General features: G+C 42.3%; 2 protein-coding genes across 6 annotated transcripts; both read right to left on the reverse strand.

The window, feature by feature from the left end:
* Positions 1-567: 567 nt before the first annotated feature.
* Positions 568-7181, reverse strand: LOC133513995 (ATP-dependent RNA helicase DDX39A-like). 3 transcript variants are annotated; one of them, XM_061845195.1, is made up of 10 exons: positions 7032-7181; positions 5398-5622; positions 5176-5303; positions 4066-4342; positions 3870-3988; positions 3642-3773; positions 2028-2137; positions 1709-1853; positions 1124-1271; positions 568-788 (listed from the first exon to the last, which is right to left on the reverse strand). In XM_061845195.1, exons 2-10 carry the CDS (start codon positions 5603-5605, stop codon positions 772-774), a joined length of 1284 nt encoding a protein of 427 aa, XP_061701179.1. In that variant the 5' UTR covers positions 5606-5622; positions 7032-7181; the 3' UTR covers positions 568-771. The 3 variants fall into 3 exon arrangements, with proteins under 3 accessions (XP_061701179.1, XP_061701178.1, XP_061701180.1); XM_061845194.1 differs by having other exon boundaries at positions 5398-5614; positions 7032-7137; XM_061845196.1 differs by lacking the exon at positions 7032-7181 and adding an exon at positions 6816-6838.
* Positions 7182-7635: 454 nt separating this feature from the next.
* On the reverse strand, positions 7636-15658 carry si:ch211-106h11.1 (volume-regulated anion channel subunit LRRC8D). 3 transcript variants are annotated; one of them, XM_061845192.1, is made up of 7 exons: positions 15471-15658; positions 13089-13445; positions 11829-12344; positions 10797-11047; positions 10126-10503; positions 8254-9184; positions 7636-8133 (listed from the first exon to the last, which is right to left on the reverse strand). In XM_061845192.1, the coding sequence occupies exons 2-7, from the start codon at positions 13416-13418 to the stop codon at positions 8098-8100; spliced, it is 2442 nt and encodes an 813-aa protein (XP_061701176.1). In that variant the 5' UTR covers positions 13419-13445; positions 15471-15658; the 3' UTR covers positions 7636-8097. The 3 variants fall into 3 exon arrangements, with proteins under 3 accessions (XP_061701176.1, XP_061701174.1, XP_061701175.1); XM_061845190.1 differs by having other exon boundaries at positions 7636-9184; XM_061845191.1 differs by lacking the exon at positions 15471-15658 and adding an exon at positions 13488-13652 and having other exon boundaries at positions 7636-9184; positions 13089-13402.
* Between the last annotated feature and the right edge of the window lie 107 nt (positions 15659-15765).

The following is a 15765-nucleotide window of genomic DNA, read 5'->3' on the forward strand; positions in this document are numbered from 1 at the left end:
GATTGTCGAAAACGGTCTTTGAAAATATTTAAGTACACGTGCTTACATGTTCTTAGTGATTTTCCGAGAACCCCAAGAAACATTTGACAACTGGATATACAAAACGGAATATTTTGGCACTTTTGTCTTCTTTATAGCAAAATGTGCCAAATCATTAGTTGGTAGGAAACAAAGAATGCAAGTCAAACAAAGTGTAAAAGTTATAGATCTGGATTACGCTATAAAAACACCAACACGTCTTTTATGAGGTGCTACTGAATATTGTATTTATACCCCACCTGATAATGTTTCTGATGCCCGGCAGTCAAAATAGTGGGACCGCTGATGCTCATTAAATTACAGTCTTACATATGGGGTCCACATGATTTAAATTAGGATAATGATCGGGTCCTTGGAGTTTGTAAAATCCTTGTCAAAAAGGCCAGGTAAGGCTTTTCCATTACACCTTCCAAATGCACTATTCACTGGGATGTCTATTTACAAAATATACAGTACTCCAGTAATAGATACTGCTTGCCTACTACAACTGTCCGGATTAATCTAGAATTCAATGTACCGAGACAAAAGTGAACTGGCTTTTTATAAAGTTTATTTAATTGAACAAAAACCATAAAAAGACAAATAAAACCAATTATATGCCACGTCCCCAAAAATGACAATAAAAATAAAGTTTGATGAGAGGGAACTAGCAGAGCTTTCAAATAAACAGGAAAGTACATCTAAATCCAAGTAGGGATCGACCGAGAGGTGATGTCTGCAAGGCCGGGAGATTCATCTGGACTGCTCAACTAAAGTGGGGAAAAAAAGACGGGAGACAGGAGTTGAGTATGTAAAAAGTCACAAAGGGCAACAGCTGAACATCCCCAACTTCAACAGGCAAAAGATGTAAACCCCATTACAATTTAATGAGCCGTGTAGTTGCATAGCAGCACCAACTGTTTTCCCAAGTTGCCAAAACGACTAAATAACACGGATTATTAGTGGGCTGCTCTTGACATCGGAGTCCGGGGGCTCAGCGACCAGTTGCACACAGGATCATTACAGGTGATTTACAGTAAAGTGACTGGAATCCAGCTAAATCCGCTAATTATTTCAGCTGCTATTAGACAATGCCGGCACTTACTGTAAGAGGAGATGTCGATCTCGTCGGGCAGCTCGGCCACGTTGACCTCAAAACGGTCCTGCACGTCGTTCAGAGTCTTGGCGTCGGCCTCGTCTGACACAAAGGTTATAGCCAGGCCCTTGGTGCCAAACCTACCAGCGCGAGCAACCTGATGAAAGCAAAGAATGCACGGGGAGAGTCAAACAAAGGGCAGGCAAACTACAATTCAACACTATTTGAGCCCATTTTTCTCACAGGCCACTTTGTAATTATGGTTCCCTCAGAGGCACATTATAGCTACAAAACCATATACAGCGGTACCTGGGCCTGTTAGTAATTTTAGATTATCTTTATAAGCTATGTTTTGAGTGCCATTTTTCTCATTTTAAAAAATGCTTTCAGTATTTCAGCTAAATTGAAAACTGAAATTTGTAATTTTGGTACAGATGTAAGCAAAAAAAAAAAAAAAAAAAAAAAAAAGAGAGAGAGAGATGATTGATGCCGTCAGCCGGATCTGGGCCTCGGGCTTGAGCCTATGCTTTTGAGGAAATCGGGGCAATTTATTATTTTGTGATGATAAACAATGCTACTCTTTTGCAACCTTACCCTGTGTAAATAAGTGTCTGAATCTTCTGGCATGTCGTAGTTGAAGACGATGTTGACTCGCTCGATGTCCATCCCTCGACCAAAGAGGTTGGTGGCCACCAAAATGCGCCTTTGGAATTCTTTGAATTGCTGATAGCGAGCGAGTCTATGGAGGGGAGCAAAGTATCATCAGCCCAGCTGTCGCCAGCATGACTGAAACGCTTGTCTCTTTGAAGCCAATTATGAGTCGAGCTAACTGGTGCCACTAAATGCAGCATTAACATACTTGGGAGGTCAACAGAGGACACTTTATGAGAGAAAACACGTGTGGTAGCCTCACCTCTCCCCCTGGTCCATCCCCTTGTGGATGGCAATAGCAGGGAAATTCTGCTCGACTAGAAGTTGCGACAAGGCGATACAGCGCTGGATTCTCTTGACAAATATCACCACCTAGAGGCAGAACAGTGTAATACACAACTTAGTCAAACGTCTCCCAACTTTCTTGCAGTTACACTACCACTTGATGGAAACAGCTAACCACACTAGAAATGATACTGAATATGCACCATAAAGGTTTTTCACAAAATACAGTTTTATTTTACTGTGGTGAATTTGTGCTTCCGTGTGCTAAAGTCCTAACCATTGTGTCATGAGTGATCATCAGGTGTCCCACAATGCCACCTGTTGCATTATGGTATGTTGCTAGCTATTGTATCCATGGCGAATGTAAACAATGCTTTGTTGTGATGCAGCGAGAAAGAAGAGAAGGGGGATGTGCTTCGACCACGTAGCCTCACCAACACCATCACCAGTGTGGTCTTGTACCGTGGTTGAAAATAGAGCGAGCCCGGACAGCAACTCAATGCTGGGACCTGTCTGCTTCGCACCGAGCTGCAAGTCTAAAGGTTTGTTTTTTTACTCATATGTTTGTGTGCATTGTGCACCTACGTTAAACGTCTTCGGGGGTTGAGAAGCACTACACGAATGGTATCATTATTATTAAAGTCGAGATTGTGGATGTTTATAGTTGAGATTGTGGATGTCACCAAACTAAACTGTTCTGTTTGATCGTAAAGACAAAGAGCAGTCACTCTTAGCTATTATGCCACTGTTTTTTGTTTTTTATTAAACAGTATTCAATTAGGCCATGTAGCATTTTTGCTAGCATTTTTCACTTAATATGGGGCTAAACTGGAGGCTAATTTAGAGCAAATAAAGGTGTGAGTTTACCGAATACAAAATAAACTACCATTGCTTATCCATGCTAAGTAGTAAATAAACCAAAACAGTTTTCCTTCAAACATATTGTGAGTAACATATGTAGTCAGGTCATTTGTAACTTGAGTTGGATTTCTTGAGATAAGCAACACTTTTCTCAAGTAAAACAGTGCATTGGCAAAACTTTTTGCTGTTGTTGCCAGGCTCACAAGCCACACAAGGCAACTACGACAACAACAACAAAAATGCTATTCTAACCATCTCAAGGCGGACACAAACATCAAACATAGAACATAGAAATAGGGTAACTCCATCCATCCATTTTCTTAGCCGCTTATTCTCACAAGGGTCGCGGGGAGTGCTGGAGCCTAGCCCAGCTGTCAATAGGCAAGAGGCGGGGTGGTACACCCCGAACTGCTTTCCAGCCAATGGCAGGACACATCGAGACAAACAGCCTCACTCACAATCACACGTAGGTTCAGTTTAGTGTGTCCAATTAATGTTGTATGTTTTTAGGATGTGTGTGGAAACCGGAAACCCGAGCAGGCACAGGGAGAACATGCAAACTCCACACAGGTGAAGGTGGGATTTGAACCCCAGACCTCAGAACTGTGAGGCTAACACTTTTCCTCGATTCAGTTTTGAATGGAAAAGCAAATGTGAAACGAATTAATCTGTTCCAATATCAAACAGCTGTTATTATAGCTATAATTATGATGATGATAATTCAGCTCACTTGGTTAAACTCCAGGACGTCCAGCAAGTCAAAGAGCTTGCGGTTTTTCTCACTGTCCTTCAACTTGCAGTAGTACTGTTGTAGACCGTGCAAGGTCAGTTTGGTCTCGTCGTCCACAAATACCTCCATGGGCTGGACAAGAGACGAGAGAGAATAGGCGGACGTGTTAAAGTTTTAAAACATGAGGTGCAACCCGTTCCAAAGCAATGGCGCTCCCGTTTCACTTACGTCCTGCATGAATTTGCGACAGACCGGTCGGATCTCCTTGCTCAGTGTGGCACTGAACATCATGACCTGTTTCTCGTGGGGCGTGATTCTGAAGATGTCCTGTACATCACACCTCATGTCTGCACAAAGACGGTTGGGACAAATTCAATCACCCGTGTACACATGAAATACCAGAAACTATTTCAATACCACGCACCAAGCTGCTCCAGCATTTTGTCACACTCATCCAGGACAAAATGCTTGACGTTCTTCAGGCTAAGCGTCTTGTTCCTGACGAGAGCGAGGATGCGGCCCGGCGTTCCAACGACTATGTGGGGGCAGTTCTTCTTCAGGACTTCCTCGTCTTTTTTGATGGGAAGCCCGCCAAAGAAAACCACTGTTTTGACCGCGGACATGTACTTGGAGAAGCGCTCGTATTCTTTGCTAATTTGGAAAGCCAGCTCTCGCGTGTGACACATGACTAATACTGCGACCTAAAAGAACAGAAAGAACGATTTGGTGTGAAAAACACGCAAGCGTTTGAGTGCTGATGAACTGATAGTACAGGACATAAAACATTTCCCCGGCACACTATTTTTTATACTCGTACCAAATAGGGTGTAAAACATATACTTATATATAACAATATGGTCTCCATGGAGTTAACGGTTTTCCTTCACAGATAATATGACAACGTTTTCCATACGGAAAAAAATACCCATGACTAAACATACATGTAAACACAGCTAATAATTTAACATTAAAAAACATTTATCATAAATTGAGCCACCAAACTACATTGCCCAGGTTTTCTCATGTTTTTTTGTCGTGTAGAAGCAGTACTGGTTACGCAAGGAAACCCCCCGCCCATAAATAAATAAATAAAATCACAGCTTCAGAGGATATAAGTCAGCTCAAAAACTGATAAGTCACCACTTTTGCAAAGAACCAAAGGCCACCATGCCTTGGGGGCCTTCATCACTAATGACTTTTGACAGATGGAAAATAGTTCCACTGATGTTGCCTGATTTAGTTGCTAAAAACAAAATTACCAGAAGTAAAAAAAAAAAAAGTTAGAAAATTTTGCTGAATTGGTAACAAACACTGAGCTTTTGTGGAATAGATCCACTCTGTTTACAGCCATGTTAGGGTAAGCAGTGCATGTCAACAGAGGGATGCTTTGCACAATGAGTGCCACTAGAAACTTATTTTTAAAAATCTAGATTAATAAACTTGAAATAATCACTCGACCTTAATACAAGTGAGTTCCTCAAACACAACTAGATATAAACATAAAAACAGCAAAATGGATATCTTAAATACCAACCTGTCCATCGACTGGTTCGATCTGTTGAAGAGTGGCCAGCACAAACACAGCTGTCTTGCCCATACCAGATTTTGCTTGGCAAAGGATATCCATGCCCAAGATGGCTTGTGGGATGCATTCGTGCTGGACTACACAAAACAGACAAAAATATTACAATCAAAGCTTTCGATGCAAAGAAAAAACACAGTTCCAACGGGCCTTGTAACGTCAAAGCAGCATCACCTTCAGATGGATGTTCAAAGCCACAGTCGATAATGGCACGAAGTAACTCTGGTTTGAGCAGGAAGTCCCTGAAGCCAGAACTGTGGATAGAAACGTAGGATCCCTTCACCTCCTTCTTGCCGACAGGGGTTGCACTCTCAGGTGCTCCTTGGGGTTCTTCGTCATCTTCATAGTCGAGCAGCTCATTGTCGACATCATTCTCAGCCATCTTGTGGACCTGGAAGACTGAGATTAATATCATAACTTGTTGCTTTTGCACCTTGATAGGCTTTTGCAACAGCCATGGAAATGAGTTGGCAGACTGCCTACAAGCGTGCCCTATGACTCGACAGCAGGGAGCAAGATGGGACTGGAAAATTGAGACATTCTGTCTCTGTTACCCAACAACTAACTCCCATTCAGCTCACTCATACACCATATTATATGTATATGCACACAGAATTGTTAATAGTAACATTTTTTTTTGTGCCCAGAGATCTTTCTACTTTTACATCTTTCAAACTTTTTCACATTCTCAAGTATCTTAGCTACAATGTTAGGGTAGTCCAAGACATCTTGGGCAGTCTGAGACATCTTAAGACGACAGTTACAAAGATTTGCGAATGTCACACATCTGTATAACGACTACTCTGATTAAACATAGGGGAACCTGGAAACACCAAATTAGATAGCTCATCTCACACGTAATCAGTTGACCAGAGGTTTTCCAAATGGGATAACAAAAAAGTCTGCATTTCAACCAGTCTTATAACCACTCCAGATAACAGAGAATGTAGGAATGGATGTTTTATGTCTTTGTTTCTTTTCGTCTCTTTTTTTTGACAGTGGCCTCTTGGTGAAGTATTTTCGGCATTTAGTACCTTACACATATTTAAGGCTTACAATAAAAGCTGGCGTACCATATCTTTTTTAGAAGTCATGAAAATACAATGGGGAGAAGTTTCACCCACATCAAACTGTGGGTGATACTCTCTCTGAGTCCGATTGTACAAAGTACATACTTCCTGATAACGTGAATGCGTGGGGACACATTTTTCTTGATTAACACAATGAGGCCTGATCCGAATAAGAATGAGAGGCCATATGGAGAACAAAAATTAAAACAATGAACACATGTATGTGGTCAGGTATCAACTAGTACATGGTTTCAAACAGAGGCATCTAAAAAATAAGTTAGTTTGATCAAATAAACACAATCCTGAGGAACATTGGAGCGTGAGAGCTTGGGCTACTTGAAGTTAAAATTCGCCAGTTGACGAGCCCACCAGTCGGCATTGTGTTGCATAACAATTGCTATACCGAGCTAGCTACCTGAATCCTACACAGCTATGAAAACCTCATGATAGTGTTTGCGATTACAAATTGCACGACTGGGAGCTACTTCTCACGAAGCCAAGAGGGAGATAATGAATACATACATGCGCCGGTCGAGTCGGCAAACCGAAATCATGCTAGGCTACTTATGCTATCCACCCCCGAGACTAACAATAAAGGAAGCGCTTGTCTAATACAGATTCAGTGTTGGTTCCGTGTGCATACACAGAAAAAATAACTTAAAGGCACGCATGTGGAAAAGCGAAGTATAAAACCTATAAAGTTTCATTCATTAAAATCAACTAATGTAAGACTCTTACCTGAAAACTGGACGGCAATAGATTCGACTCCAACAACAGTGAATCAAACCGCATGGGGAGGCCTCACAGGCTTTAACAACCGGAAGTCCCACCTAGGTCAAATCCCCCTGACATGATTGGTTGAGCTCGAAGCTCCAAACAAAAAGAAGTCAGTGATTGGACAATAGGAAGGCTGAGCTCTTTCTAGCCTGAAGAAAAAAGCGGGCAGTTGGTCGTTGACGGAAATCAAAACACTTTTGTCGCTCGATTCAGAAACTTTTCAGAATTCTGATCGCTCTTGCATCTATGACCATTGTACCCCTTTCCCCAAAATAACACCCAAAGCGACTTTTGAAATGCGTAAAGAACTTTTAGCAACTCCTATAACGTGACGTAAATGATGCCAGCATAGTATTTATGTGCTTGTTAGGACAGAAATCCCCAAGTTACCAACATCCATGCGTTAAATACATTTACATATTCGGTGCAATATTTCTATATGATTCAAACAAAAACAAAAAAAGACGATTGTTGTCTAAATGAACATGTCAAAAACTCCAAACTCAGATGAAAAAGAATCAATACAAATTTTCAAATGCATGAAAATATACACATCAATGTCTAGATACTCTCTCCTAACAGAATATTTTTTTAAGTTATTGTTTGAATACATTAGTTTGCTAGTATTTGGCAGCTTTGCTCTGCAGTTCTAAGATTCTTGGATCAAATCTCATTGTCCCACCTTCCTGAATATGTGGGCTTCACATGTTCTCCTCAAGCCAGCGTTTTTCCCCCCAGGTACTCCATTTTCCTCCAACATTCCCAAACCATGCACGTTAGGTCAATTAAATCCTCAAAATTGTCCATAGGTGTGACCGTGAATGGTTGTTTGTCTGTATCTGTGGCATCCATCAGAGTGCCCGCATCTCCAAAGCCAGCACTTTTCAGGAAAACAAACCCCCAAATACTTTTGTTGAGCCAATAACATTGCATCATACAAAAGAACAAGCCATTTTCAATATTTTAGATTAGCCAGTAAATTTTAAAAATAACTGTCTCTCATCTAAAGTCAGCTGGGATAGGAGTCTCATATCTGTGATTCCATGGCTGATGAGAATCGCCACTGTGAAGGAGAAAAGTGTGGAAAATCATCTAAATCAGACTCATTTGAACCTAAGCAGCAACAATTGCTCAAGTAGTCCCTCGCACACGGAGGCAATGTGAGAAAAATGTGAGATTCTACCAGGAGACCACCTCCACGCAAGCCTGGGCAGCGGCCCAATTCGGCTGGCAGTTCGCGGAGACTGTTATCACGCAGATCGAACTTGCACAGTTGGCTTAAGGATGAAATCCCCGCTGGTAGTGATCGAAGAGAATTGCGCGACACGTTTAAAAGGCAAAGCTTCATGCAGTTAGTGAATAACTCTGAAGGCAGACTCTGTAACCTGTTCCGACTGATGTCTAAATCTGTGAGCTGTTTCAGTGCTTTCACGTCTCCAGGGATCCTCTCAAGCAGGTTCCCAGCCAACAGGAGCTTTTGGAGGTTGCAAAGAGAGAAGAGAGCCAAAGGAATATCCAGGAGTTGGTTGTAGCACAGATCAAGGACAGCAAGTCCTTTTAGGTCACCAATACTGGCAGGTAAAACTCCGACGTGGTTATTGGAAAGTCTGAGGGAAGACAGACAATTGAGATGAGCCAAATGAGAAAGTTCCCCCAGAGTCCGCAGTCTATTGTTGGGTATGTCGAGAGTCTGCAGTTTGGTCAGAGCTTGGAGGGCAGATGGCAAACGCTCGAGCTGACAGCCCCGAAGCTGCAGCTCTGTCAGGTCGATCATCCTCTTCAGGCTCGAAATGCCAAGCAGTTTGGTGTCTTCATTCCTAACCTCCAGCCTCACCAAGCTGCCAGCCACCTCGTGCAGCACTCCAGGGAGCTGCTGTAGCATGCCGTGAATCACCAGCGTACGGATGTGAAGCAAGTTTCTGAGGCTCCCAAGAGGCCAGCTGCGCCGTAGGCGACCAGATAGGCGAAGCTCACGGAGGCCGCGGAGGGAGACAACCCAACTGGGGATCTCCGATGAGCGGGCGAAGGCGATGCTGAGGACTTCAAGTCGTTCTTGCAGGACTCTGAGTGCACCGGCCTCCGCTGTTGCTGTGCACTGGCAGAGGTGCAGCTCCCTGTTGTGGTGATAATGAAAAAAAAAAAAAGTGTTAAATTTTTTTCTCATGCTTGTCCTCACTAGGGTCATTTATGGCAAACCGTTTCAGCATTGATTCAGTTTCCTGAAGAACTGCGCTGTCAAGAAGTGCTCAGTCTTGATTTCTTAATTTCCGGCCCAAATGTGGCGAATATTTTCACATGCTTTCAACCCTGCGGCTTATGCGGTGATGCGGCGAATTAGTCCATTTTTTTTAACGGCTGTAAGGGGGCACTTGAGCAGAAAAGCTAAGAGTGAGACCAATGGAATGTACGTGTTTTACCGGTATGTTTTTTTTTTTTTTAACCAGCCCTGTTTGTGCTACTGTGTTGTTGCTACGTTAAGATAAGCTAAGGTATTAAAACTTTGAAAACTCTTTCTGTGTACCGTCTTTCTTTGTAAATATCTCATGTTTCAGTGTGGTTTTCATTGTGGGCACTTGGGACTTTTACACAGGTGTGGCTTATGTGTGTACCCAATGGTATTTGCTTTACAAATGTACTGGGTGAGATTTATAATCCAGTGCGCTCTGTAGGCAGGAAATAACAGTACTTGTGTGTCTTTCTGCTCTGATGTTTCTGTGTGGAATTTGCATGCTTTTCTACAGGTGAAATGAAGACTCTAAAATTCTAACTCGTGTCAATGTGAGTGAGTGTGAATGGTTTTCTATATGTACGCTATGATTGAGTTATTAATTTATTGACTAAAGTATTCCTGAACAAAGGTCAAAGGCCATTTATTGGACTGAAAAAATGACAATGCAATTATGACAGGATTTCTCTGATGTCACCCTTATAGCACGCATTGCAAAATTTTGCATTTCAATAGTTGTAATATGAGTTGGAAGTTCTCGTGTTTGTTCTAGCAACATTTTAATTTTGGGGCTTGGAGGGAATTGCTATTTATAGTCTGATGTATTACCTAAGGGAGGTCATGTTGGACACCTGTACTGTAAAACGAGCATCCGTGATGCGCTCCAGTTTGAGGACCTGAAGGTGGCTGAGCGAAAAGAGGGCAGGAGGAAGTTGAGGAATGGCAACCAAGTGCAGGCAGGGGCGCCCATGCTGGTCTGAAGTCGTCAAATCGCGCAGCTTGTCCTTCCCCCAGTGTCCCTCCAAATGGGTATCCAGAAAATGACTCTCTCTTTCGGGACAGAGAAAAACAAAGAGGTGCTGGACCAGCAAAGGGTCGTACTGCTCCAACATGTGTAAAAGAAAAGCCAGGTCATTCCTCAGTTCTGGCACATCTCTCTGGGACCTTGTCTCGTTCAGCAAATTGAATGGATACTCCCGTAGAGAGCTAGGTCAAAGCAGATAAAATATGCAGTTAGACCAAAAAAAGAAAACCTCACGCACAGGGGAGAAACGGCAAATTCCACACAGAAGAGACCGAATCTGAACTAGGGTCTTCAGAACTGGAAGGCAGATGTACTAACCAGTTACCCACTGTGCTGCCGTCATGAATACGGTACCATACAATACATGCAGTAAGTGCATGTTTTCCATATATTGTTTACGCAAGTTACAAAATCCTCATGTATTCTCCCTTATTTAAATACATTTCAAAACTCTGAAATTAAAAAAAAGACCCACTTGTACAAAATCCAGCTGAGGGTGTAAGAGTTCAGAAGGCCGTACAGTCCAAGTAAGATCAAGTAGGTCACCAGGAGTTTGTGCAGGAGGGAGGAGAGCACATGGATACACTGAAAGGCCGCGTAGCCCACCAGGGGCTGCACCTCTGGGTGACAAATGTGGGTGAAAGAGAAGGCGCTGAGAAGAGGGCCCATGTAACTCAAAATCAGAGTTACCATCAGCAGTTTGAATATAGTCTGGCCCAAGTATACCTAAAGATAGAAAAAGGGTTTTATGGACCATCATTGCTATTTTATAAGATTGACGTGAAGGTGAGGTGAGGCATTGGTTAGCACATCCATGTGACAGTTCTGAGGCTGGAAGTTCAGAGATGAGCTCAAGCCTTCCTGTTTGGGATCTACTCTGTATGTTCTTCCGTTTCTTGTGTGCGTTTTGAAGTATGTCTTATGCCCATATTTAGTTGTGACTGCATAATTTCCTCACCTCCTCAGTTGGGCTCTGCTCTGTAGACAGATGCGTCCTTGAGTAATATTTCGCATCTCTGCGCGTAGGCTAATCTTGCTGAACTGTATACTGGACACTGTAATAATCCATTACAACTGGTTGAGACAAAAACCCTTTGTCTAAGTGGAAAGCCCCGATGTCATGCCACAGGTTTGATACCACCCATGGCCTGCCCTTCTGACAAGATAAAAGATGTGTGCTTTCTCTGTACCTTCGCACTTGTGATTTGCTCTCTATAGCCATTGCCTGTAACTCATAAGTGCCCAGAATATTCTGTAAGTAAATGCTTCAAAGAAACTATTCATCATCTCCAGCCTTTATTTGGATAACCAACATTCTCACTACCTGAAATTAAACGAACACGCGGAGGAAAAAAAAAGCATCCTCCAACAAGTTCCTCTGGGTCCTCCGTCTGCCGACCACTTCACAGGTAAGCCAGATGTGCTAACCACTAGCCCACCTACCTTAATACAGTATTAATGTAATAGAGATTTAATAATGTATGATTTATGACCGATGATTACTGACCTTGTAGATGACACCGGAGCTTTCACAGTGGGATCTAAATCTCTTAATCCGTTCAAACAGGGCCCTGGCCTCCTCGCCATCACTTTTATCAAGACTGATTTCATGCCTGGGACAAGGAGGGCTCTGAGTCGGGAAGTGGGCCGAGGATTTGGTCAGCCTAGCAGTCACAGACACAACGGAGTGACGGGAAGAGCACGGAGAAGGAGGAGTGGGAGAGTCTGACCGTTTCAAAAATGGTCTGTACGGGTTCGACTGGACTCTCAAGTGGCCACGGAGGCTCTTGTGTGGCACTTCTTTGTCTTGGAGGTTCTCCTGTTGGGCAGTGTGGCTCAGGGACTGGGAGGTCCACGGCGACTCGCAACACTTTGCCAAGATGGCCAGGAAATGCTCAATGCACGCAGACGTGTGGGGGAAGCGGAGCCAGAAGGAGCCGCTGGCCGCCAACATTAGAGACAGCAGCAGTGCTATGTAGGGGAAGAATCGGGAGGATGGTGGCAAGATTTCATGGTAGCACACCTACAAAATCACACAAAGATTCAACAAGCAATATTCAGTGACGGTGTGAGCCATTCCAAAACTGGAGAACAATTTAGGTACCAACATTTTTGAAAAACTGACCACTTGTAAGAAAAAAAAAAAAAAAAACATGCGAAGGTGAATCATCATACAATTTGTTTTGCTCATCTTAACCAATAATGAGAATTTTTAAGAGCTATTGTATCCGTTTGATTGCGTTTGGCGCATCCCTATAATCCGTATAATCTATTTTCCGGAAAACAATATTTCAGAATAAATCATTTGCATTTAAATGAAGTTACATATTATTCAAATTCAAATGTAATTTGAGCATTCCTCTGATTACAGTAGCAGTGTTAAAAATCATTGCTAATGTTTGAGTTTTTGCCCACGCGTATGCTAGCTGGGTCAGCTGCAATGCTAACAGGTCAGAAACAAATTAGCGATGTCGTTTAAACAAAGAAAAACATTTTTGCTGAGTCATGTAAATGACATTTTTCTATCTCTTCCTCTCAGTTACTATAAAGGTTTTAGTAAGAAGAGATATAACTTCAGATGGTAATTACTACTATTTAAAATATGTTTGTGATAAACCAAAAATTTTTGACAATTACAAGGAAGGCATAGAATATACAAAAAAAGGATTATTTACAACTTAAAATTGATATGTAAAGTGTTCATCCTCCAATTCTGGACTGACCGTTTTTGTCATTTAACGACAAAACAAGGCTTTTCGTATAGTACCTGGCTAACATAGACGTACTGCTGGTAAACTAGATGAGTATGTCGACCAGAAGCAGTCAAAAGAAGATTTTGGCTATTGTCAGGTCCGAAACGTGCTGGCAACCGTGATGCCGAAGAGTCTGAAGGACTGTAACTTGAATTTGCTGAGGCAGGAGGATCCAACGGAATGCACACCACTTTGTCCCTAGACAGCTGCACCGTACTGGCGAGAACGGAGGTCATCAACATCAGGACCACCGTGTACTCCATGAAGACCTCCCACCATGGCTTCAGCAGCTTGGACCGGTTCTCGTGCTGCTCAAGTGACACCAACTCTGACAAGGAAAACATTTGGACCCCTTGATTTGGCACAGATCACTGCAAAAAAAATAAATAAATAAAAAAAATGCATGAACATACCGAGTGACTGCTTAATATTGTAGACAACATTCAATCATTGATGATTCAGTCTCAACCCTTATACATTGAGGTTCATCGCTCACCCACTATACTCTATTGCATTAAAAAAAAGAAGAAATTATTCATTACATATTACTTATTGCATTTTTATGTGGAAAACGCGAGTCAATGATACACTTTTCAGCTGCTATTTGAATACTAGGAGAACATTGAAACAATGAGCACACTCGATCTGAGCTGCTGTCAACCACAGCTTACATCCATACACTAGGCCACGCCTCTTAAAGGCACACATCACAAACCAACACACAGACTATCTGCCCTGTTTTTATTGGCCCGCAGCAAATTCTGAAAATATAAGTGAATATGGCCCGCACAAGAAGCTTGAGCTCAACTCTGTTGCACTTCTCAGTTTCAACACGAGGGGGAAGCAGCCATGGAATCGACGTTTCGCCACGAAACAAAATTACAGTAAACTTAGAAGAACTTTTGCCGGTAGTCAGTAGAAATGGTAGCAGCACGCGAGAAACGCAAAACAGCTAATGAGTGTGGAGGAATTTGCAATGAAGATGTTGCTGCGACGAAAGAATATAATGCCCGTCGCCACGATGAGACCAAGCATCCGACCTACGCATCGTAGAGCCGGTGCCGAGCAAACACAAAAATTCAAGTTAAAGGCAGCTAAGCTGCAAGATCAACAAGTTTTTTTTCTCCCCCGTGCTAACAAAGTACACCAAACGTCACAGCTAGAAAAAGGTGAAAAATGTGTCTGTGCGTCTCGTGACAGAATTCAACGCGCGTTTCCAAGATTTTTCTGTCATTGAGAAGCTGTCAAGCTGTTCTCGCCCTCATTCCTGGTGGTTGCAGAAGTAGAAGAGAGTTAGGAGTGATGATTCTCCGAAGAGTCATAAGCTTCTCTCCCTCCCTGACATCAGAGTTTGGATAATGCCAAGTTTCCTCTGATGAGACGCCTGTTCGGCTCACCATACATCTGCGAACAAACATTTTCTCTGTTGAATCAGAACAAAAGCAGACTGAGAACCAGAATGACGGATGACCATCTCTCCCAAGTCCTTCGCGTCTCAAGCACCAAACTTTCTCCTGCCAGCCTTCAATCCAAAGGACGGCATCACTGCTCCCACTGAGTGCAATTTACTTCACATTATTAGTGAGTTAGAAATACAGGCAGTATTCATGTCAATATGTCATTTTTATTTGTGTGGCCCGGGCCTTTGTTTATTTGTATGGATTTGGCCGTCATTGGAAAAAAACAAAACAAAACAAAACTTTGGACAACCCGATGTACAGTATTAACATTGCAGTAAAAGTAAGTATCTTTCGGCTTGTCCCTTTCGGGGTCGCCACAGCGTGTCATCTCAGATGAACGCACATATGTTTGGCACAATTTTTACACCGGATGCCCTTCCTGACGCAACCCTTCTCAGGGAGTGGAGGCCCCAGTGGGATACGAACCCACAACCCCTGGTTTACCAAACCAGTGCTCTTACCGCTGAGCTAGTACATTTTATAATTGCATTATTATTATTTTTTAAATATAAAAATTATCTGGGATTATTGCCGGCCCACCTGCGACCCAGATGACGTTAAACAGTAAAGAAAATTCATGGATTAGATGGAGAACCAACTAGCTACATTGCATTTAGGATTGAGTACTTGTTTTCCTATGTGCTTCTGTTTCTTTGCTTTTATTTTTTGCATAAAATATAAAGTGTCATTGTTTAAGAACAACGATAAGAGGTTTTAACAGCTTGGTTTCAGAGATGATATACTTCATATTACAAACAGACATCAGTTATTGCAACACATATATACAGTAATGCATATCGTGTTTCTTGGGCTTTTACTGGCACACATTGAACTGATTGCCTCTCAGTAAATAATATACTTTTGCTATTAGAAAAAAAAGTTAGAGGTTCAGAGTATACAATTATGCGCCCCCCTCCCAAAAAAAAATTAACTTACCAAACTAAGTAGCTTCATCTGATGTTTTCCATGGCAAAACCTGCACGTCTTCTGGCTAACACACAGGTTTTCAACTGTTGCCATGGCACTGGAGAATGTGTGGCGAAAAAATTTCTATTCAGGCCTCGGACCTGTTAGGGACATGCATGCACCCTTTAACTCTTTGAGTACCAATTTAACCTGCAGAAGAGAGAAAAGTATTTGGATAGATTTATTCATTTATTTTTGCTTTTTTAAACCACAGCATTTTTGCACTGATGATAAAGTCAATCATATTTTGGTCTCATGTGCTGTG

This window comes from Syngnathoides biaculeatus, chromosome 16 (assembly GCF_019802595.1).
Source record: "Syngnathoides biaculeatus isolate LvHL_M chromosome 16, ASM1980259v1, whole genome shotgun sequence".
Classification (NCBI taxonomy): domain Eukaryota; kingdom Metazoa; phylum Chordata; class Actinopteri; order Syngnathiformes; family Syngnathidae; genus Syngnathoides; species Syngnathoides biaculeatus.